The 26015-nt window shown below is 35.4% G+C and overlaps 1 protein-coding gene across 1 annotated transcript in view; it reads right to left on the reverse strand.

The window, feature by feature from the left end:
- Positions 1 to 26015, reverse strand: part of LONP2 (lon peptidase 2, peroxisomal) — a 163602-nt gene that overhangs the window by 47378 nt on the left and 90209 nt on the right. The window contains exons 9-11 of the mRNA XM_004479880.4: positions 22546 to 22696; positions 21114 to 21240; positions 16783 to 16916 (exon numbers count right to left, since the gene is read on the reverse strand). Of these exons, the coding sequence (XP_004479937.2) occupies positions 16783 to 16916; positions 21114 to 21240; positions 22546 to 22696 (412 nt within the window). The remainder of the gene's footprint in view (positions 1 to 16782; positions 16917 to 21113; positions 21241 to 22545; positions 22697 to 26015) is intronic.

Consider the following 26015-nt stretch of genomic DNA (forward strand, 5'->3'; position numbering starts at 1 on the left):
CCTTTCTCCTTTGCTGGTTGTGTAGAAGAAGTCAAGAATGTAGTTGGTGCTATAAGTAATGGAGGCTCCACCTACTGCATTGTCCCAGGGACCAATGAAGTTTCTCTCACCTTTCTTCTTTGCTAGGGGTAAGGACAGAGTCACAGCTGTGTATAATAATCCAATTTGTGCAGGCCTAGACTGTAGTTTCTTGGAGAGACTGATGAAGCTTCATGCCCCTTCTTCCCTTGCCTGTGGTGGGGATGGAGCTGCAGCTGTGGGCGGCAACCTATGACATGTGGGTCCAAAATGACTGCAGCTGCACCAGTAGACTTCCGACTATTCAGTCTGTGCCAGCCAAATGTATGTGCAGTTACCTGGAGAGGATGGTGCAGATCTTGCCAGCTTCCTCCTGCTAGAGTTAGGGCTGAAGCCTAGGCTATGGCTGCAGTCCAACCTGGGTGGAAAAAAGGCAGTCCCTACCAACACTGTGATTTTCATCAACCCAGCTTCTCCTTATGCCAGGGGCAGAGTCAAAATGGCAGCTACTGAGCTGACTTGGACAGGTTCAAACTTTAGCTGTTCTTAGGATTATACTTTAGCCCACTGAATTTACCAATCAGTAGCTGAAGTTGGTGTCCAACTGTCTCTTCCTCCTCCACTTTTTGGAAATGGAGCTCCAATTTCAGCCATGGAATAGCTTCCAAGGTGGCTTATGCCACCAGTGGAAGATGGGCACTGGCCTCCATGGTGTGGAGTGCTCTACTTACTAATCTTCTCTGCAGATGGGCAGTCTTCTCCTATTCTTTCAAGGATGCTGCAGGATGCTCTTCTGGTTTCCTGGAGCCCCCAGTGAGGTGCTTTAGATTGCTCTGTATGAGTACTAACTACCTTGTAGCATAAGCTGACTCTGTGAGCGCCTTACTCTGCCACCATCTTGCCAGCTGCCCTTAGGATTTATCAGTTTTATTGCTCTTCTCAAAGAACCAGCTTTTGGTTTTGTTGATTTTTCTCTATTGGTTTTTTTTTTTCTGTTCTCAATTTCATTTATTTCTTTACTTCTGCTTGCTTTGGGTAGGTTTTTTTTTTTTTTTTTTTTTTGGTAGTTTCTCCAGTTGTTCAGTTGGATCTTTGATTTCATCTCTTTCTTCTATTTAAATATAGGTGTTTAGGGCTATCAATTTCCCTCTCAAGACTGCCTTCACTGTATGCAATAAGGTTTAATAAGTTTGTTTTCTAATTATTATTCATCTAAAAATAATTACTGATTCCACTTGCAATTTCTTCTTTGACACACTGATTATTTAGGATTGCGTTGTTTAGCCTCTGTACATTTGCGAATTTACCTCTTTCCTATTATCGATTTGTAGCTTCATTCCCTTATGATCTGAGAAGGTGCTTGGTATAATTTCAATCATTTTATTGAGAGCTATATTGTGACCTAACATGTGGTCTATCCTGGAGAAAGATTCATGGGCACTTGAGAAGAATGTATAATCTGCTGAGTTTGAGTGCAATGTTCTGTATATATCTGTTAGGTCTAGCTCGTTTATCATATTGTTAAGTTCTCTGTTTCCTTGTTCAGTTCTTCTTCTGTCTAGTTGTATGTTTATGTCTTCAACTATTATTGTAGAGATTTCTGTTTCTACCTTTATTTATTTATTTATATTATTTTACCCCCCCCCCCCCATGCTTGTGACTTGCTTGCTGTCGGCTCTGTGTCCATTTGCTGTGTGTTCTTCTCCGTGGCATGCGGGGTGAGCCTGCCTTCACAAGGAGGCCCCGGGATGCGAACCCAGGGCCTCCCATATGGTAGATGGGAGCCCAACTGATTGAGCCCCAGGTGCTTCCCTCTCCCTTTAGTTTTGCCAGAGTTTACCTCATGCATTTTGGAGTACCCTGGTTAGGTGCCTAGATATTTATGACTATTATTTCTTCCTGGTGGACTGTCCCTTTATATAATGGTCTTCTGTATCTCTTATAACTTTTTGCACTTAAAGTCTGTTTTGTCTGATATTAGCAAAGCCACCCCTGCTCCTTTTTGGTTACTATTTGTGTGGAGTATCTTTTTTCAATGCTTCACTTTCCCCAGTTGTATCCCTGGGTCTAAAGTGAGTCTCTTGTAAGCACCATATGGATGGCTCATTTTTTTTTTTTTTTAATCCATTCTGTCAGCCTATATCTTTTGATTGGGCAGTTTAATCCATTCACATTCAAATGCATTATTTATTTCCACCATTTTACCTTTTGGTTTTCATATGTCATATCTTATTTCCATCTATCTTTTTACTCTTTAGGTTACCCTATTTTTCTTCTATACTCTCCTCCAAGCCTCTCTTTCTTGTATTTTTCTTCCAGGCTGTACTGTTTCCTTTAATATTTCCTGCAAAGGTGGACTATTTTTTTCACAAACTCTCTTGGTTTCTGTTTGTTTGTGAATATTTTAAATTCACCTTCATATCTGAAAGACAATTTTGCTGGATAAAGAATTCTCGGCTGACCATTCTTCTCTTTCAGTATCCTATTTGTATCATACGACTGCCATCTTGCCTTCGTAGTTTCTGATGAGAAATCGACACTAAGTCTTACTGGGCATCCTTTGTATTTGATGGTGTGCTTCTCTCTTGCTGCTCTCAGAATTTTCTCTTTATCTTTACTGTTTGACATTCTGAGTAGTATGTGTCTTGGTGTCAGTCTATCTGCATTTATTCTGATTGGAGTACTCTGCACTTCTTGGACATGTAAGTTCATTTCTTTTGTGAGAGCTGGGAAATTTTCAGCTATTATTTCCTCAAATATTCTTTCTGCTCTTTTCCCTTCTCTTCTCCTTCTGGAACTCCCATGACACGTATGTTGTTGTATTTCATGTTATCATTCAATCCCTGAGCTCCTGCTCTATATTTCCTGTTCTTTTCTCTCTTCAATTTCAGCTGTTCTGTCTTCTATCATCTTGAGTCTGCTGTTGTATGCCTCAGTGTGTTTGCTGCAACAGGGACCATATCAATGTGATAGAGGATTCTGCCTGTAGGCTAAGAGCTTCATAATTCAAACTTTCTCAGGGGCAGTTCTCCAACCTTTGCTAGTAGCCCCCTTCCTTGTCCCAGGTAGAAGCAATTCCACTCTCCTCTGCATCCTCAACAACCCATCCGGGTCAGTAGACAGCCTGGAGCTCTTTAGGCCCTTGCCAACTCCCAAGGCAAAAAATGGTATGGTCCCACCTGGTCTGGAAGGGCTGGTAGGACACAGCAGCCCAAATTTGTGGGTCAAAGGCTGAGTTAGCTGTAGGCTGTATACGTCTTTCTCCCCTTTTCTGGGGAGGTAGATCCGTGGGGCCCCCTTTGTCTGTAGCTGCTAGTCCAAGGCCTGAGAATTCAGAAGTGTCTATAATGTGGGGGAGGGGCCAGCATTTGCAACTGCAGTTTTAACGTTGTGATTCTTTTCCTTTGCCTCCCTTTCCTCTGGGTGGTGTCCAGCCTTCTCTGGTGTCCCTAACTCTAGAAGACTATTTTTCCAGGCCATTTCCTGCCTGTCCTCTAGCTATTCTTCTGGGAGAGAACAGAATTCTGTGTCTTTTTAGTCTGCCATCTTCCTAGAAGTCCTTGACTTTTGAATTATTCTTACAGCAAAATGGTGTCTCTTGGCAAATGATTCAAACAATGAGAAGAGACCAGAAAAGCAAAATAACCTAACGTCCACAATTCTCCAGAATGTAGTGGAAACTAAAGTCTATCTAACCACAGATATCCTAGGATATCTAAAATTTTAACTCAAGAGAGAAAATTTTAGTTATCACTTCTTATACTTGCTTTTTTCTCTTTTTCCCTGGAGCATAAACTACACTCTCAAGCCTAGTCCCATGAGTTCAGAAGCTAAATTTTACGGTATAGCAACAACAGGAACCCCTTCTTCTAGATTATATAAATGTTCATTTCACAATGAGTAGTTTTTAAGGCCTGTAGGATAAGGAAGGGAAGGAGGGGGTGTATAAGAACACTATTAATTGCTGCCATCAAGAAAACAGGGCTCAGAAACAGGGAACCAATTCTCTAAAGAAATGAATACTACCTATTTGTATCTACTAATAAGATGTCTTTGAGGAAATAGTACCCTGAAAATGTCTAAGTATCATTCTGAAGCTTAGAGAATTCAAGATTATTAACTAAGAATTAACAAATACTGAAGAATAGAGCCATGAAATATAAAATTTTAAAATCTGGGTAGAAACTCAAAGATCTGGTTCAATCTTTCATTTTATACCCAAGGAAACTGAGGCCCAGGGAAGCTAAACAAACTGCCTGTAGTCCAAAGCACATCACTAGCAGTATATCTAGTTTCCTACCTCCCTGCCAGAGACACTTTATATTTTGTTCCAATCTAAAGTCTATTCTAGAAAAGTAACCTGTAGCTCAGGTGCTCTTTCATAAGATAAGGCAACTTGGTTCTAAATTTAGAGATTAGATTTTTCTTTCTGCCTGAGTGTAATCAATATAACTGATATTATATATAGAGATTTCATTCTATGACACCTGTCAGGAAAAGTTAAAGACTTGAGCAAAAATAGATGACTGAGGAGAGTGGATGTGGCTCAAGCAATTGAGCTCCCCCATCCCATATGGGAGGTGGTTCCGGGATTGGTTCCCAGTGCCTCGTGAAGAAACAGAAACAAACAACTAGCAAATAAATGAACAAAAAAACCAACTTAGGGAAGCCAATGTGGTTCAGGGCTTGAGTGCCTGCTTCCTACATACAAGGTCCTGGGTTCAATTCCTGGCCCCCAGTACCTTAAAAAAAAAAATGTATATATATATTGACCTGTCTAGTGTACCTTTCAGGTTGTCTTTCATTGTCTTTGAGCTATTTTTCAATCTGTAAAAATCTGATAATAATACAAATGATATTTGTCCATAAAAATGAAAATGAATTTTGTCCAGTAAAGGTACAACTGATCCTCCCCTCTCCAAAAAGCCAATTTTGCATCTCTTAAATTAATATTAGCATTCATGACTGCTAATATATATGTCTGCTTTTTGGATCCTACACTGAATGAGTTGTAATATGTTCCTGATTCCCTCATTAATTAATGAGCGAAATAAAATCTTTGACAGTTTACTTTTATATTTAAGTCATGATTTTTACTATTGAAAAATCATCTTTTAATACTCCACAAAAATAACTTTTTTTAAAAGAGAGGTAGATTTTTCTAGTAGCTAACTCTTAACCAGTAATAGTATTTGATTTGTTTAGACTGAAAAATTTCAAGGCCTCAGATAGAAATACCAAGTTGCTTTTCCCATTTTCAGTATTTCTACCATTGGGGAAATCTTAAAAATGTCCAGTAGAGGTACAATATATACCCTCCACTACCACCCCTCCAAAAGACCTTGGAGTCAGATAGCCTGGGTTTGAATTCCTTTTCAGCTTTTTTACTTACAAGCTGTTTTACTTTGGAAAAGTACTTCAACCTCTTTAAGCTTCTATTTCCTCAAGAGAAATGAGGAAAACAGTATCTACACTTCAAATGGTTTTTACAGGGATACAGGATATAGAGATAATGAAAGTATAGTGTAGCTACTGAGTTTAAGCTTAGAGCCAATCTGCCTAGGTTGGAATCTGGCTTCTGCTATTTACTAGCTGACCCTTGAACAAATTATTTGACCTCCATACCTTAGGTTTCTCATCTACAAAATTGGCCCTCAAAACAGTACCTATCTCATTGGGTCATTAAAAGATCATAGAGTCTAGCACATAGTAGGCATTTTAGAAATGATAATCATCTTTCCTATCTGGATTATTACAATAGTTTACTACTTTGGTTTCTATGCCTAGTTTTCCTACTATCCATTTATTCATTACTTATAAATCAATCTTTCTAAATCAATGCTCTAATTACATCATTTCCAGACTTAAACATCTTCGCTAGTTTTTTCATCACCAATTAAATAAATTTCTAACTCTTAAGAGTCATATTTGAGTCTATCACAATTTAGCGCCAAATTGTCCTTTTTAATTTCAGTTCTCTCTATGTTGGACTGACTTTTAGGCTGGCAGAATAACCAATATGCAGACTGTAATACAACCAACATTTACAAGCACAACCTTCAGTAAGAAACTGGGGCCTGGTTTCCTCATCTGTAAAATGAAAGTCAGACTAGATGAACTCTAACCTCCTCATACCATATACTATACATACACAAAATAGGTACCTGGTTATGATCTGTTCAATTAAATTTCAGTAACACCTATAAACAAATAACAAATCACCAAAATAATGAATCGTTACTTTGATTTGCCAAAATATTTGTTTTTAATGCTGATTTTGTCAAGTATGCATAAATATTTGTAATTAATGAAAATTATGTAACAAAATTATAACTGAAGGATTAAAATAATCAGCACTCATTTTTTTCTTGAAAGTTGAATTCCATCACACTGAGATTAGGAGCAAAATGAAACTTGAAATCAATTTGTTGAACTGTAAATATTTTGAGTCTTGGATGTAGGGGTAGTTACTGTGTGTCTCAATGTTCCCGGCAGGGGTCATGTATGGATCAATGAGGGTAATGATGTTTTCTCAACTCTTTAGCACACATGAGTATACATGGATTCAGACTCTATTTAGGCATGGAGATAATGACTTCTGTGTTTGCAGTTACAAAAACAACTATGGTTTTTTTTTTTGTTGTTTGTTTTTAATTTTAACCAAGACTATTTTGGAAAGTGAGATGAGATGGTAAGATTAAAAGTGATTTTGTTATTTCTTATAAAATGGTGGAAGTATGTGAGTATGTGCCGCTAAGCTAAACTGACCATGGATACAATGTATCCAAAAAGCCTTCACTTGGAGAGGAAGGAAGCAGAAAACAAAATATCTTGAAAACAAATCAGAAAAACCTGAATAGTTTCAACTGTATGATTTGTGCTGTCAGTTTCAGGTTAATCTTTTCCAGAAAATTATCTTTCTAGCCAGAGGAAGTGTGGTAAATGCAACTGAGATTGAAGTTATTGATGGTGGCTGCCAAGGCATTTGTGCCACCGTGTTTTCTATTTGTTTTTCTGAGGAATTGATGGTAATGGAGAAATCTGTGGATGAAATACCCAGAAGAACCTTCATTGCTAGCAATAAACTCTTCTAAGTCCTTTCTACCAATATTTTCTTCATTATTTTTGGAATGTTAATACAACCTTAACTTCACCAGATACATTTTCTTTCAAGTTTACCTATTAAGCATTTCTATATAATAACTGCTGAGATACAGATGAAAGTTATAATTTAGCCATTTCTAAACTTTCATTTTCATGAAACTAGAGAATACCAAGAAAAAAGTTTATAGAAAAAGTTTTCTCCCATCTATTTTTCCATTCCAATTAATTTTGAGATGTTAATGATAGTTTTGTCTCGACTTACTAAAAGCAGTAAGGAAAAGCTACAATCTCTATAAAAAATAAAACGATGCTTTAAATGATCGATTCAAAGCCTCTAAAACACATTAAAAACCAACATTTATCCCATATTTTAATATTATTTGTTTATATATTTATCTCCCCTAATAGACTACACATTTGATAAGAGTCTCTTTCATTTGCTTCCATAATTCAATTTAGAACCTGGCATATAGAAGTATTTAGTAAATGCTAGCTGAATCACCGAATGAATGAATCAATATAGATAAGGGTCCAAGATATAGAATCCTATCTTTGGTACCAGACAGTAGAGTTTGCACCCTTGACTCCCAGTGAGTTTTATTCATTAATAAATTTCATTTCCTGTATTAGAGATTCAGAAAATATTCTTGTGGGATCACTATAAATGGGTAAGTTGTTAAAAAGCAAAGAGCATTTGTAATATTTTAAAAAGCTAAAGTATTGCTTTAGTACTTCTGTAACTCAGAAAAGATTTTTTTTTTTTAAGTAGGTACTGGGGATTGAATTTGGGATAATGTACATGGGAAGCAGGCACTCAACCACTGAGCTACACCTGTTCCCCTGAAAGGCTCGTTTTGATAATATATAACAATGATACTCAAAGACCACTGTATCTTTTTATATGACTTATTAAATGGAATAATTTTATACTATTTTATATTTCTTTTGTCCCAAAATAGAGTTTAAATAATAAACATTTTGCTTCTATTATATAGCAAGTAGCATTTTTCCTTCACTGCTGCCTCTTTCCCATCTACATGGGTAACAACTGCTCCTAAATCAGGCCAATATCCATGAGGAAATAATAAGTAAGTCAATGTACATGTCAATTTAGAAAAGAATATTTAGTATATTTTCACGATATTGGCATTGTATATCAGGATGATATTTTCAACCCAACATTAGAACACCAAATGATTCTAGATGTTTGAATACAACAATGGTACCTAATATCCCCACCAAATGCAAAAGATTTAGAAAGCCTTAATCTCTAGATCTAAATTTATTACCATCTTGGATTGTTTGCAAATCCAATGAACTGTAATGGAAATCAGTAAGCCCCAAAGCTGTAGCATCAGCAAGTCAGGTCCTCTGGGGACTTAAATTTTGTCTCTGATGTCCATATTCCTCAACAGTCTTAGTTCCTTTAGCTATTGTAAATTTTTACTTGCCCTGGGCCACTAATACAATCAAAAGAAAAGGTAAGCATGAAGAATATAAAGCAGGACTTTAAACACTGAAAATGCAAAAATAAATTCAAACTTCCAAGTACAATCTGTGTAACCTTTAATAAGAAATCAGCTAAGTTTGATGGATATTCAACAGCACAAACTTAAATAGCAGCTTAGAAAAATCCTTCTGATGTTTAAGTGTCTTAGATTGTGATGACTGTGCTGCCTAAAGATTACGAAAATATAGGTCAATTTAAATTCAGCTCCTATAATACTAAAACCGTAGCTGTGACTCATCACACTGTGCTCCAAGTCCTTTTACCATTAGACCCAGGCATTTCTGCAGACAATAAACATCTGATTTCTGAGTATTTTAACACCTAAAATAAACAAAGCATCTGGTCTGTGGTTTTTGGGTTCAGAGGCACACACAGCAAATTGTTCTCTTTATTGTTCTAGCTAGAAAGGAAGATATGGGACCTAGGTTAAAATGTTCAAGGACTTTTCTAGAACTAAATAATAGGAAATTTATCTATTATCACTTCACTAAAATCAGCTAACAAAGTTTTTTTATGCCTAAAAACTACACAACTAAACAAAAACATCAACGAAGTCCACATTAAAAGCTGACAAATAAATGTGGTTTCAATTGTTGCTAAAGAATCATTCATTTGCTTATGGGTGACAGTCTTATTAGGCTATTCTCCCAAGGAGGCCCACCCCAGAGAGCGCAGTAACTATATATTCTTAACCATTTCTGTATCACAGAAACTTTTACTTTATATTAACAATCCAAACCATAGGTTTTCTTTAGAATGCTAAACAATTTCAACTCTGGGGAAGAGGGGTTGAAATAGAAGGAAATGTACAAAAAGTTTCTTTGAAATAAATTCAAAAAGGACAAAACTTTCCATGATGGCCCCCAATGATCCCTATCTTCTGGTATTCATACACCCTTTGCAGTTACCTCTTACACTGTACCAGAGTTAGTCTGTGGGGCCAAAGAATATGGCAGAAGTGACAGTTATATAAGACTGTAGCTTTTGTCTTGGGCTCTACTGCTCACCTATCACTTATTCAGGGGGAAGCCAGCTGCCATGTTGTAAGCACACTCAGGCAGCCTATAGGGATATCCATGCAGTGAGGAACTGAAGACTCCAGCCAACAGCCAGCAAGAAACTAAGGTCTGCCAACCACCATAAGCCTTCAATTGGCCAACAGTTTGACTGCAACCTCATGAGAGATCCTGAGTCAGAATTATCCAACTAAACTGCTCCTGGGTTCCTCACCCATAGAAACTGTGAGATGTTAAATGTTCGAGAATTTTAATTCGCTAAATTTTGGGGTAATTTGTTAAGCAGTAGTAGATAAATAATGTCAAAGTCCAAAGGATTGGTGCAGACCCTGCATCAAACAGAAGACTGCTCCAAGAAGACAAAGAGAATTTAAATACACACCACATGGATTACTCTTTTTTCTAAAAATATTCTATACAGTATTTTCCATGAACATAAAAGATTCACTCATGACAGGAGATAACAGATATGTTTTAGATTTGGAAATTAGCCAAGAAAAAGGTGAAAGGACCAAAGGCACTTGATTTTCCTGCAGGGACAGCACCCTGTTTTGGTTATTGAATGAGTAACACTTAAAATAACTAGCAAAAAGCATGCTTAGGGCTTAAGAGAACCCCAACAAGCAGCCCATCAGAAGACTATCTCCTCTGGAGAACTGGATGCTGAGAAAGGATAAGAGTGGTAAGGCAACATAGAAAATGAGTGGGATGTAAAGAGACTAAAGCACAAAGATGAGCACACAAACCTGACAGTAGTGGCTCTCCCCTCTGGAATCCTAAATCCATGGTACTAAATATACTTGCTTAAATTGCAGGAAGTTCCCCCACCCAGCATAATATGGTCAAGGGCATGGTGAACTGGGAGAACTGAAGCAAAAAAATGAGGAAAACCAGTGCGATAAAATTCAAATCTTTTATTTCATGCATTTTTGCTTTTTTGGAGGTACCAGGGATTGAACCCAGGACCTCAAATATGGGAAGCAAATGCTCAACCATTGTGCTACACCCACTCCCCATATTTGATACATATTTTCCCCCTATTTGGTTGTGTCATCGTCTTTTCGGTGTGACGCTTTGCTCTCCACGCTGCCAGGGTTGGGTGGGGTAGGCCTTGAGACTTCTCTGCACAGGTCTGGGGCAACTTTTTTTTCTTTTTCACCAGGAGGTCCTGGGGATCGAGCCTGGGTCCTCCATATGGTAAACAGAAGCTCAATTGCTTGAGCTGCACTGTGTGCTCATTTTCTTTTTAGGAGACACCAGTAACTGAACTGGGACCTCCCATGTAGGAGGGAGGCACCCAATGGCTTGAGCCACCTCCACTCCCTTGATGATTTTTAACTTTAAAGTTGTTTGCAAAGGATGGAACAAAGAATTACGAATATTATATCTACCTTCTTCTACTACATTATATTGATTTCATTGTCCTACATAAGGCATATATACCAGAGAAACAACACATGTTGAAATGCATCTCAGCCAAAATAGGATCCAGATTGAACTACAGAAACTGTTACAGAATTAGACAGATTTGTGGTATAATGGTTTAGGTAGCCCAATGTTTTGTGGTTAGCAGGGGCCCCAGGGACTATATCATGAAGTCAGGCCTGTCTTCACTTACATCAAATCTTATTGCTTGTGACTCAGACCATCCAACCACCAGCATTTTTCCCAATTTATGGCTTCTATTTTCCTGGGTGCTAGAAAACAATCAATTATAAAGACATGTCTGTTAACAATCTAATTGGCAAGGCGTAGTGTTTATTGGGTAATGTTGTGAAGGACCTTATGAATCAAATAAGGATCAAACTGGACAGCTACTGAGGATTTCATTCAATTGAGATTTTATAGTAGGTAAAAAACAAAGGCTATAGATAGGCTGGTAATTAATCCATAGACTTTTTAAAGCTTACTTTGTCTTTTACCACTTTCTATCCAATATTTTCCTAGCTAGTGCATCAAGGGAAGAAAATGAAATAAAATGTGTAACATCTGGGAAGAAGTGAAAACTGATGTTATTTGCATTTGTCATGATGGATGGTATATATAGTAAAATCCAAAAGAACCTATAAGCTATCAGAATAAATCAATTTGGCAAGTTTTCAGGGTACAAATATTTCTAAAATACTAGGAAAAATTAGAAAACGAAATTTAAAAAATACCGTTTATAATACACAGAGACAAAATCAAATACTTAGGAATATATCTAAAGAAAAAATGTGTGAAAGCTCTACACTGAAAACTATAAAATGTTTAAAACATTTATTTAAGAAGAAAAATAAATGAAGATATATATCAAATCCTGAAGTGGAGGGCTTGATAATACCAAATTGTCAGTTTTCTCTAAACTGATTTATAGATTTAATTCAATCAGTCACTGAAAAGCTGATTCTAAAATTTATATGGCTACTTTTTAAAAAAAGATTTATTTATTTCCCCCCCTTTCCCTCCTCCTGTCTTGCTGTTTTCTCTTCTCATTTTCTCTCCTCTAGGATTCACCAGGATTCGATCCTAGAGACCCCTGATGTGGAGAGAGGTTCCCTGTCAACTGTGCAACCTCAGTTCCTGGTTTTTGCTGTACTTCACCTTGATTGTCCCCTTGTCTCTCTTTTGATGTGTCATCATCTTGCTGCGTGACTCACGTGGGCACTGGCTCACCATGTGGGCACTCGTACAGGCATTGGCTCACCTCATAGGCACTTGTGTTCACCATGCCAGCCCTGGCTTGCCATGTAGGCACGCTTTTTCTTCTTTTTCACCAGGGGACCCCAGGGATCAAACACAGGTCCTCCCATATAGTAGGTGGAAGCTCTATCACTTGAGCCACATCTACTTCCCTACATGGATATTTAAAGGATCTACAACAGCCAAGGCAGTCTTGAAGAACAAAGCTCTATGACTTAAATGACCAGATATCAAGATTATTTGATACAATTTTGAGAATTATGTATCATACCACCATTGGCAATTTTATCTCAGGCCCCAAGTTTCCATTCACTTAACATGTTTAGCTAGTTCATTTTTCCTGTAAGTGTATAGCTGAGATGTCCATAATATAACCACTTATGGGATCACCTTAAGTGATATTTAAAAAGCTTACTTATAATGGCATCAAACAAATTATTTCTTTATAGACTCGTAACTTTTAAAAATTTGTGTTTTCTTTTGCCTGTTTTTATTTTCTAACCAGTTTTTCAGGTGACTTAGATGAGAATAAGCAGAAATTAAAATCTACTTAAGTTCTTTCAGTCTAATATAGCTTACCCAATAAATACTGTACTGTTCAAATATAAAGTAATTAAGAGAGTATTGTTTGGTTAGGTTTTTAAAAAATATTTTTTAACATAGTAACGATTATGCCATACAGTTAAATCCTGCTTTTTCCACTTAACATGTCTACACCTTTTTCCATTTTTTATTGCATATTTCCCATCTAGAACTTGAGCACTGGATGTTTCTCATTATAATTTTTGCTTTCACTAAGTTAATCTGCACTGAGCATTTTAATGCACAGAGGTGTTTTATTTTTAATATGTAAGTTAATTTCCTTAGGACATATATCCAGAAGTAGAATTGCTAGGTGAAAGTCTATGGCATCAAGTAAGTTTCCCACTACTTCTTCGCTGCTTTCTCTAGTCACTTGCACTAGCACTGTGGAAGCCAGGGCCCCTTTGAAATTTTTGCTGCATCTTCCCAAATTCCTTTTTGTCTAATTTAATATCTTGGTTAAGTGGATCTTTGGAAATACTTCTTTCAATTTTTATTGTTTTTATTAGTTTTAAGGTTGGACATTTTCCTCTAAGTTGGCTAATAAGTATTGTTTTTCTTTTGTGAACTGGCTCTTTTCAGCCTTTAAAACATTTTTCTTTTGGGATTTTAGGGCTGTTTATCTCACAGATTTGTATGAGCACTTATACTGGCATTAGCTAGATCGTTGTCATTAATTATTTCAAATAACTCTTTCCAAGATATTTGGGTTTTAATTTTGATTACTTACTTTTGAATTTTAAACATTTAAAAGTTGCATGTTGTTAAATGAATCTATCTTTTCAGATAAAACTTCATTACTTTAAAAAAAATATATTCCTTATTATAAAACTTTGTAAGGATTAATTAAAATCAATTGAAGCCCTCTTTGGTAAGGAAAATTTTTGAGGGAAAATCTTACTAGATATTAATTAGATATATGGTATAAATAAATGAGTGCTTGAATAAATGGACATATGTCTAATTCTTCAGAGAGATACACCAATATATGCCAAAATGAATATATGGAACATGTGAGTCCTTGGTTAAAGGTAGGCAAAATGCAGAATAAAAGTTTTGCCTTGTAATTTTATCCTTATACCTAATTAATACCCCAGAAAGGAAATGGGCTATTTAAAATATACCAATAACATCCAGGAGAACAGAGGCAGTAATGCTTTTTAAAATAATTGCCATACATTATGGATAAGTGCATCTAAGCCATAAATATTCCTCCTCTAACACAGATCAACTATAAACCTTACCTGCCTTTTAAACACTTATTATTTAGTCTGTTCAACCGTCAGTTAAGACCCCACAAATACAAAAACAAATGTTCATAGACCAGGGCTTCTGGGCTTACACCAAAACGTTTGTTCAATACACTTGTGGTTTCTATCTCTTTTGAAGATTGGAGACTGAAACTGCTTTTTTTTTGCTGGCATTAATTCTAACTTCTAACTCCAGCATTATTTTTAACATTAAAAATAAAATTTAACATAAAAAATCCCTTACTGCATTACTTAAAATCTCTATAACAATTCTATTTTGTTTTATACTCTAATTTTAAAGAATTTATTTCTTAATGAAAAATTTGCAGTTAATAAGCTCCATTTGTGACATGAAAACCTAATGTAAACTCTTTTTTTTTTTAATTTTTTTATTTTTTATTGACTTTGTAATAATATTACATTAAAAATATATATGTGAGGTCCCATTCAACCCCACCCCCCCACCCCCCCTCTCCCCCCCCCCAACAACACTCGTTCCCATCATCATGACACATCCATTGGATTTTTGTAGAAATTTTTCTTTTGGTCTGGTTGAAATCACAGATGCTAATTCAGTACACCTAATAGTTACCCTACTATAATCTGGAGGAGAGTTGTTTACAGCAACTCAAAGGTATTTTACAATATTGGAATAGGCTCAGAGTCCATTGTCTGTGCCTCTAATAAAGACTACAACCAAAGCCATCCTCAAGAGACCTAAATTTGCTTCATTGTATTATCATTTAGGAGATGTTCTGTGAACCATGGATTGAAAACAAATAACCAAATAAATGTTATAATGAAAAACTGTATGTTCTCATGCAGTTCACAAGAGGTTTGAACTAATCCTTGAATATTTATAGGTTATCATTAAACAGCTAATATGATCACAGACATTATTAGAAATGTGCTAATGATGTATATATAAACATTAAGCAAGGTATAATTATGGAAAGTTTCCTTCTGATACTGAATCCCTTTGAATGTATTATAAATTCTAAAACATACCATCTAAATCTTAAACACAATTTTCTTAATTAGATAAAGACAATTGTCTTAATTAGATAGTCATTTCATACTCTGTCTTTCTGCTATATCACAGACAGAAACAAAAAGACATAGGCTCAGTTGCTTGAGAGCACAGTACAAAGAGTATTATAAGAATAAAAAGGGGAAATTCAGGAGCAGCTAGGTCTAGGTCTTATATTTAGAGAAGGGAAACAAAAGGAAAAATATCTTTTAGTTCTCCAATGTCAGCTACACCAGTGATTTCAATTCCTGATAGACTACCACTTACCTAGGCTACTTTAAAAAACTTCGGATATCTGAAAATGGTTGTCTAAACTTATGAAAGAAGACAATAGCTGATAAGAGATGCTGACAAAGTTTTGGAAAACATGAAGTAGACAGACAATAAATAGACAGCAAACTAGACAGGGGGTCACAAACAATAGCAAGTTGATTTGCACCACAGAATCCAACAAATGCTCAGGAATTTAAGTTACCAGTGAAAGTATGGGAGAACGGTTGGCCTAAAAAGAAAAAGTTGTAAAGTTTGTGTAAGAAACAATTAGAGGTCAAGTCTTTACCCCCACTCCACAAAAATGAGGGTATTACCCTCTTGCAATTCAACAGAAGATGGAATGTTGAGTTTCTGGAGAAAATAAACCAGAGAGTTTCTATATTTGAGTGCTTCAGTACCTACACTAAAACAGAAGGATTATGTGAAAGTCTACTCTTTGATGCTACTGCTGTTCAGTGTACAAAAGAAGGAAAAACAGATGTTTAACTGCATCTGTTCCACCAAGCCTACCATGCATTACGGCACTTCATTCACATACTTACAACTCCTTTCTGGAAAGAGCTATACATGGTAGAACAGCTAATAAATCTCTTTTCTATGAAAGCAATATTCAATTCCCTACTACTAAAGTCATGTTTGTTAAAGTAAGTTTTGGCAAACTGCAAAATGACACGGTATGATGAACTAAGACCACTTTAGTTCTGGAACAAGAAGGTATAACATTTTTAGCTGGGTACCAAGGAAATGCCTAAATTTAATAATTCCAGCGATAGAACCTTTCCCATGACTCTCCATCACCACCTCTGCAATTATTTTTTTTAGAAAAACGAATTAAAATTATATTTTAATTGTGTATCTATAAAAAGAAAATGCACGAGAAAAATAAATTACAACAAATGACACTATCCCAGGGTACAAAGATCTGCCACTGCAGTATGTGGACAGCTTAGAGTTTTTAATGCTGTAATAAATTATTGGTCAAAGTCCTAACAACCATCTGGGTTAGAAAGAAATAAGAGAATACCAGAACCCATACATAAAAAGTATCATCATTACAAATCTGGACAAAGTTACTGGAATCTTTTAACATTAATATTGAGTATTATTCCAGTTAAAAATCTGTTCTGTTAGAAGAGAATCTGCTTGATAAAATATATCAAACATTAATTATTACTTACTCATTGGATGAATGTATCAATGTAGTAGAATGTGTAAGTGCTCCAAGGACTACCCAACTACCATCCCTTCACACCCAAGTTTCTTTTGCCATTCACTACTAGCTGCCAGGCCTGAGAGTACCAGATCAAGGTCACGGACCTTCTCCTTCAGCCACATCAGAATGGTCCAATTTGGCTTCCTTATGTTGTCCTTCTGCCACTTTCACAGCAACAGCTCGGCAAATGGCCCCCAATTTCCTATCCAGGGAACGAACTCCTGCCTCTCTGGTATATCTGTCATTAAAGAAAAACATTTTAATTTTGACTATACACCACATGTAAAAAAGGAACAGATGTAATATGATTAACTTATACTGAAGAAACAGTTACATTTTAAAGTTCATTATACTTTCTTGAGCACTAAAAAAGAGTTCTCAAAAGTTATCTATCTATCTATCTATCTATCTATCTATCTATCTATCTATCTATCTACCTACCTATCTATTTCCTCCCCCCCCCGCCCCCCATGGGAATCTGTGCTTCTTTTTGTTGCATCATCTTGTTGTGTCAGCTCTCCGTGTGTGTGGCACCATTCCTGGGTAGGCTGTACTCTCTTTCGTGCTGGGCAACTCTCCTTATTGGGCGCACTCCTTGCACGTGGGGCTTCCCTACATGGGGAACTCCCCTGCGTGGCACGGCACTCCTTGTGTGCATCAGCACTGCGCATGGGCCAGCTCCACACGGGTCAAGGAGGTCCTGGGTTTGAACCGTGGACCTCCCATGTGATAGACAGACGCCCTAACCACTGGGCCAAGTTCGCTTCCCTCAAAAGTTTTTAATTTAATAATTCTTAGATAGAGTTATTGTTATTGAAATACTGCTGAAAGAATGAGAAAAAGCTGTCTTTTCAACTACAGAAAAAAATGATTCTAAGAGAGAAATCTACTTTTTACTAGGAACTCTGCTAAATCATCCCTATGCAGTATACTTTCATTGTAGGGGCTTTCTAAAGAAAGAAAGGATGCTAAGTGATGTAAGCATTGTGATTTTTTGAAAAAGACTCTAAATATGGTTAAGCAGACAGAGCTCTTTTCAAAAACTTCTGTTAGACTTTAATTCCATAAGCCATTTCATAAACCATTATATAGGGCAACCATTATTGGCTACTCAGTTTTGGATGGATTTGAAATGGGCAGCATCAGATAGAGAATATAGTTTTATCTGAAAAAATTGGGGTTGATTAGGAAACACATATTTAATTTTTTAATTTTTAAAGATTTAGATTACATAAAAGTTACATAAAAAATATAGGGAGGGAAGCGGATGTTGCTCAAATGATAGAGTGTCTGCTTACCATATAGGAGACCCAGTGTTCGAACCCAGGGCTTCCTGGCCTGTGTGGTGAGCTGGCCCATGTGCAGTACTGCTGCATGCAAGGAGTGCCATGCCATGCAGGGGCATCCCTGCTTAGAGGTGCCCCACACGCAAGGAGTGCACCATGCAAGGAGAGCTGCCCTGCGTGAAAAAAGCACAGCATGGCCAGGAGTGGTGCTACACACACAGAGAGCTGACACAGTGAGATGATGCAAGAAAAGAGAGATGCAGTTTCCCGGTGTTGCCTGATAAATGCAAGCGGATGCAGAGGAACTCACAGCAAATGGACACAGAGAGCAGAAAATGGTGGGGGAGGGGGGGGGGGGAAAGGGGAGAGAAATAAATAAGTCTTAAAAAAACACTATATATATATATATAGGGGATTCCCATATACTCTACCCCCTCCCCCACTTTCCCCTATTAACAACATCTTTCATTAGTGTGGTACATTTGGTACAACTGATGAACACATATTGAAGCATTCCTACTAACTATGGTCTATAGTTTACATTATGGTTTACACTTTGCACCACACAGTTTTACAGGTTTTGACAAAATGTATAATAGCCTGTATTTATCACTGCAAGCAAACATATAGTTTAGATTTTAGGGAAGCAAATTTTAAAAGTTAGGAGGAAAGATAAGAGCTCTTGGCCAGATACTCTACACCAACCAACATATAAAAAACAAACCAAAAAAAACAGCAAAAACCCCAAATGAGCTGCCTAGACAACTGTTTAATCAGCTTAGATTAAAAGGTCTAGAAAAACATGGAAGAAAAGGGACTAAGCAATCATTGGAAAGGAAAGGCATGAACATGCAGAAATGGTACTAAGTAATTCAGAAGGAACTGAAGTTTCCCCAAAATACTAAGGACAACAAAAATTATTTTTATGTGCATTTAGAACAAGAATGGGCTATGAACTAATGCAGATAATATAACATTAACAGATGACAGAAAGACGAATATACTTGATGATGATAAAGATTAAAAAAAATCCATTTGCTGTAATTGCACTTGAAACTAACAATAAAATATACACCATTGCAAACTTTTACATTTGGGCCTTTAAAAACTTAGCTCGATAAATACACAGTAAGATAGACTGGGGTTAGCAGAAATGCATATGAAAAAGTGGTATTATATAACTATAAGTGCAATAGGCAAGGGAATAACCTAAAAAAACTAACAATCTTGGATATAGTCATATAACAACATAGAATGAGAAAACCAAGGGTCTTCTCATGCCATGAAGTATTCAGAGTACAACTGAAATGTGTTCCATTTTGGGTGTTTCATTTTAAAATGGATATTGGTGTCACAGGATTCATTTAGTAGAAGACTAATCAGGCAGATGAAAAGTCTTGAAACATGGTCTAGAGAAATGGTAAAGAGAACAGAAATGTTTAGACTGAAGAAAAAATTTATGGGATATGCATCTGACAACATTTTCTTTTTTTGTGTCAGTAGGGTTGTATAAGGGAGGAATTTTACTTAGATTCCAGGTGTTCCTATAAGAGAACAAAAAAATGATAGGGAGACAAATATAAAGACTACAGGGGTAGTTAAGCACAAACATCCTAGCATTAGAAATATTCAAATAAATCTGGTTACACTGGGAGATAAGACTAGATTATTTCTAAGATTCCCTCCTCTGAACATTAAGAGTTTTAAGGTTATTATATGCTCCAAAAGATGGAAAACTCAAATCTGTGTCCTATGTTTGGCAACTCTTTAAATAGCCAATGTGCATGGAGTAGTGTGTACCTGTGCTGTTTCTAAAAAACAATATTAAAATAAATAAAACTGCTCAGAGAGATTTCCCAGTGTTTACAGCTTTAATATCTGAGGTTTCAAACTAACAAGTAAAAAAAAAAAAAAAAGTTCTCCAGGTAATAAGTGGAAAATAGAAATAATGATTACTCTTCAGAATCATTATTATTCAGATTCAGATAAGCTATCGATACTTTCTCTAACATTTATTATTTTAAAGATGGAGAAGCTATCAAAAAGGTTAAGTGATTTGTTCAAAGTTACTCAAAGTCATCATGGATGTTATCTAGATAAGGATATTGTTGGAAGACTTTGGCATATAAAACACCTAATTTATTTATCCTGGCACTATACACACAGTAAATCACAAAGCAAGTTGTGAAAAGGAACCCCCAGGTCAGATTTAGTTTTATTGTTTTGTATATACATTTAAATAGACTTCCATAAAATGGCTAGCTGGCTGGCTTAGATTAAAAGGTAGTCTAGATGCCCATACTCAAAAGTTCAAAAAGGAGAGATACTTCATTGCTTGAAAAACAGCTGTTGCTGAAAAGGGCTGCATGAGTAGTGCTTCGCAGGCTGATTCAATTGGCCAGATGATGCAATAGATCTCTAATAATGAGTCAGGAAAACTGTAACAGGCTATGTAGATATAAATTGTCTAGAGTATATTTTCCATTCAAACAGGCAATATAAACATTAGACTAAGCAATATTATATTCAATTTATGCATTGCTTGCCACAGGTAACATACTTGGGAATAAACTTTAGAAAGCATCTTTTCTATTGTTCTAGTAATTATGAAGATCAAAACTCTAAGGATTTTAAAAAACCTCTCAGTCAAAGAGAATAGAAGAAAAGAAAATGTGAATAACTTAAAACAGATATCTGGGAGAGTGCGTGTAGCTCAGTGGTTGAGGGCCTGCTTCCCATGTATGAGGTCCTAAATTCAATCCCTGGTACCTCCTAAAACAAACAAATAAACAAACAATGTTTGTTTGATGTCTGAAAATAGCATATCACTTCTTAAGAGAGTTCAACACCTTTGAAGATCCTGAGCATATAAGGTGTCTATATATTGTCCCTGTTTTTGGCTACTGATTTATCAAAATTAATTCTTATATTCTATTGTAACAAAGCTGAAATTCTGGTTCAACTAAGGTCCTTGTAACGAAGGTACTCTAAATGCTTTCTCCTAATATAGAGCCCTGGGTAAACAAACATCAATGGAAAAGTTTGCTAAGAATCTGCTGGAGAGAAAGAAATGGATGCTCTGCGTTGCCAGTAAAATAATCTCTGTTTCAGATATTAGCATTAGTGAAGCCTCAGGATGGCTGGCTAACCTGGTGATAATGGCCCGAGTAGTAACCTGAGGGATCTGAATCTGCTGAGGAGTCAGCCCATGTTGTTCCAGCTGCTTTGGGATCAAGTGCCTATGTGCAATCTCTATCTTCTCCTCTTGTGTATACCCTGTAAAACAAGTGATCTTGTTTTGTAATTATTCACATAGCTTCCACAGTGGCATGCTTTTTAAATGAATCAAAAGTACAGTCAATGGATCTTGGATTTAGAATGAATTTAAGTATTATTTCAACTAAAATGATTATCAGAGAAAAGAAATTCAATCTCAAATAAATAATTGTTAATATTTATAACTTTTCACAAACAAATCAAGCATTTACCAAGAACAGTGCTTGAAAGTGTTTGATTAAATGATGTATCTTTCAAAAAAGAAAAAAAAAAAAACTGCAGTCAAGCCTTAGAGATAATCCCCCTTATCTCAAGTGATCTGAAATGTTACTATTATTTAATAAGAAAATAAACACATCCCATTTCTTTGGCATAATTTGATACATACTTCGAAAAAAACTTACCCTTACCAGTTTCAATTAAATAAGGGTAGTTTATAAGAGAAGGGGTCCAAAGAAGCTATTTCCAGACCTTTGACTATAAATGTTAGCAACAAAACAAGAAACTAAGATGTTCTTATAAAAGTTTTTTGTTACATGCTGGAATTTTATGGAGCTACTGCTTTAATTTGCAGTTTGCAAGCAACTAAAATAAGAGAACAGTGGGATTTATTTAGTATTAGTGACTAAAGGACTTAATTTTGCACATTCCAGTGAAGGAGAAAATATAGTTAAAAAAATATATAAATAAATATATTTCTACTTGACAGATTCAACTAAAAAGAGGAATTTAAAAGTACCATGCACTTTCACATAAAAGTGAGGCCAGATTTAAAAAGGGTAAAGTTCAGCTCCTTATTAGATACCACCTCTTAACAAGAGGAAATGTTTAAATAACACTTTCCCAGGGAGATGGCAGAAACTTCAAAATCTGATAGAAGATAAACTGACCATCTGAAGATCTATTTTTGGTTTCTAGACACTGACTTTAGAAAAAATAAATTATTTTTCAGCTCTAATTTCATAAAATGCTTCAAAGAAAAATGTCTTATTTTTCATAAGAATTGATCAATCTTTAATGCTCAATTAAATCTGAAATGTATTCTTGGTGTCTTACAGAAAATACACATATTTTTATCTGTCATGGTTAAAAAACAACAAAGTGTTGCTTTCTCAGACTTAGAATCTACACAAAAGCTGGTTTATAAAACAGACTCACAACTTTTGAAGATTCCTATCTTGAAAATCATCTCTGTACTCAAAACTAGCTTCTTTACTCAGAACTCTACAGCATGGCCAATTTTAGAGGATTATACTCAGAAAGGCAAGGAATACCAAATAATGATGTAATATGTGAATAAAGTACCTGGCACCTGAATGATCTCCATTCTGTCCAATAGAGCAGGTGGAATAGTAGCAGTGGTGTTGGCAGTAGCTATAAAAAGAACTTGGGAAAGGTCAAAGGCCACATTTAGATAATGATCTGTGAAGTTATGGTTTTGTTCAGGATCCAGCACCTAGGGAAGAATAAAAACTTTTAAACAAATTTAGTAGTACTAATAGAAAACTATATAAATTAAAACATACATGACGCATTAGCAAGATTGATAGTTCTAATCAATATAGTTAACTTGGGAAACACAGGGATAAGATTAAAAACTGGGCATCATTCTTTGCATTCCCCAAAATTTAATTACATTTTTCTTAACAAAACATGTTCAATGCCAAAAAATTTGAAAACACATTAAAACACAAAGGCAAAAATTAACCTTTTAAGCTGTGTTCCTAAATCTGTTAATGGTTCATTTTGTAACCATACATAAATTACCAATCCTGCATAACCAGTTTGCCTCTTGGTAACACTGCCTGCTATGGGAACAAAAAAATTGTATATAGTTTTCTGAAATGCTTAAGTGCAGGTAAAATAGTAATCACTATCACTATATTCCTCCTCAAACATTATTAGGAAGTCTGGTATAAATTCTTTCACCAAAAGGGACTCCTAGATAAGAGTAAACCAGTAAAAATTACCATGTGACTATATTTTGGTAGAGCACAAGGAAAAACTCACTTCTAAAAAATGCCTTAAAAGTGACGCACCTTATTGTTTATAATGAACAAAATATCAGTATCACTTGAAAATATTTTAATTGGATAAATAGATAATTTAGGAAAGCTTCAAAACACTCAGCAACTATATATTTAAAAGACTACATCTTCTTTGGGTACTGCTCAAATACTTTAAGTCATAGGCATTCATTGCAGATAGATCTACAGAGGACTTTAAAGAAAGTACCAAGTGCCTTCTTCATATTCTAAACTGTAAATGTAATCATCAGTTTCATTTACACGAAACTAGTAAAGAGACAAAAAGGGTTGACATACATACTGAAAAAGAAACAAAGTGATTAAAATATCACTAATCACAATTTTACCATATAACCAGATTTTTCTTGCTTGTGGTTCCCTTTCTAAAGTGTTATTTTTAAAAAATTTCCACAGGATAGTCTTAATTTGAGGCCCTTTACATATAATCCTGAATTTTGTTGAACATTCATTATTGCTGGAAGCCAGTGTTTATCTAGAATACAATTCCTAGAAAGCTCTAATAACCATATTTTCTCAAGACTTAATAATGTCTGCTAGAAAGTATTTACAAATCACCCAAAAAATTCTAATTATATTCTATATAGAATTAGTTAAGAGTACTCTTACTGTCTCCAATTTACCTGAAAACTGTTAATATATGTATAGGAAATATGATAATCTTAAACTCATTAACTAGTTAAACAAAAAGATATATTCTTTAGTGGCTTTAATTAAAATTCAATGCATAGATGGTTATGTTTTAGAAATGACTGTAAGAATTGCTCAAGTGAAGCAACCTTTTTTCCCTTAGAATTTTAAGACACTGGGGTTAAAAAAAAGTAGGAAAATTAACAAAACAGTGTTTCTCAACTATGAATGAGATATTTAAAATGAAAAAACAGGACACCAGGTTACGAGAGAAAATTAGTGGTGTCTAATCTGCCTTCCTTCATCTTTTATTCAGGAAAACACAAAAAGGATAGTTTAAACAGTATCTATATTAATCAATATTCTGATAGATAAGAAGAATTTCTAGTAAACATCACTCAGCTGAAGTAAGGCCAACAGGTAAGTCCATGAAGGGGAAAAAAATTACAGTAGGAGGTTTTTAGCTGTCAAACCTCTGCTTCTTATCCAAACTTTACAGCCAGGGCTTCCACTGCCCAACTATCCCACATATAGGAGCGGCTTTCAAAAATGATGAGAGCTACTCCTTCTCTCTTTCCCCCAATTAAAAGGTCTTTCTACATCAATTCTATGACCATTAATTCCTATCTATGTAGTGTGACTGGGGATGGAAACTTACTACATTAATTCTAGGACTATTAATTCTTACTTATGCAGTGAAATGGATGACCAAAAAGGCTGTGATATGGCATTGTATTCCTAGGAGCATGAAGTCAGAGAAAGGATGAACTGTGAAGAGGAATGTATGCTGAGAAATGCTCTTCAATAATAATTCTGGTAAGAGAAAAACTACAGATGTTTGTAGGTAATCCAGGAATATACTTTACTACTTACAGATGACTGGGTAATAGACTAAATTCTTTTCACGGAGGAGGATGCAAAATACCAAGAAACTAAGTGGAAGCTGTGTATACAAAGTAGCTGTCAGATTAAAATCTAACAGGAGGATTTTTAAGACTAATCAGTTATCTAAGAATGACAGAGTACTAGAGACAATTCCTCCACTCTGTTCACAAACACATGAGGCCTAGAAAGTACTCTTGCATTCATGGATGAGAAAAAGATATAGGCGAAAAATAGGAAAAATATTAAGGATTATAAAAAGGCACTGTGATATAAAATAACATAATATTCAAGATATAAAGGAAAAACATTAAAATTGGTGCATCTGGGTATCTCAGGGGGTAGTGATGTTGGAGTTCTGTGTATGGGGTTTGTATTATTTTTGTAACTGTCCTATAAGTTTGAAAGTATTTCAAAATAAAAGATTAAAAAAAAGTAATGTTTTCTAATGCAATTTAAGAAAGGATATAAAGGAAAACTATACATTTGAAAATTAGTTATCAGTAAGTAAATTTTAAAAGGAATCTTCCCTGTACTTTAAAATATTTCAGAAAACACATGGATTTTAAAATGATATATGAAAGATACAACAACAGAAGAGCTGGTGAAAACAATGGGGAAAAAAAGGACAGAGAAGAGAACACTAGATGAGATAAAGCCAAGATTTTAAGGAAGCTAAAAGTGGAATCACAACACTGATAAAAATATGAAAAGATGTAAGCAGAAAGCTATTCATTGCATTGCAGCAAATGTCCACTCATTGGTTGAATAAACTATGAATCAACCATTAAATAAAGTACTAGGCAGCTATGAAAAGGAACAAGGAATATTTTTATGTATGTCTGTTGAGTGATTTCTAGGATATAATATAAAATGAAAAAAGCAAGACAGAGAAGAGTGTATCTAGTATACCAAAATTTACCTAAGAGGTGAAATATAAAGACATATACAATTGTGAATGTGTATTATGTAAAGGATTAAAGAAAGATTATCTTTGGAGGAGGAAGGAAACAATGTAGAGAGGGCATGGATAATGCTAAGCTTCTCTGAACATATCTTGCTTTACAGATTTGTGCTTGGAATAACAATTTTTTAAAAATTTCTAAAAATAAAAAGTAACACAGTAAAGGGATATGACCGGTGTAGTGATACTATTGGGTTGAGTAGAGCAAGTTTGACAGAGAATAGGGTGGGAAGGGGGTTGGGAGGGTCCGTGGA

The sequence above is a fragment of the Dasypus novemcinctus genome, chromosome 18 (assembly GCF_030445035.2).
Source record: "Dasypus novemcinctus isolate mDasNov1 chromosome 18, mDasNov1.1.hap2, whole genome shotgun sequence".
Lineage (NCBI taxonomy): Eukaryota > Metazoa > Chordata > Mammalia > Cingulata > Dasypodidae > Dasypus > Dasypus novemcinctus.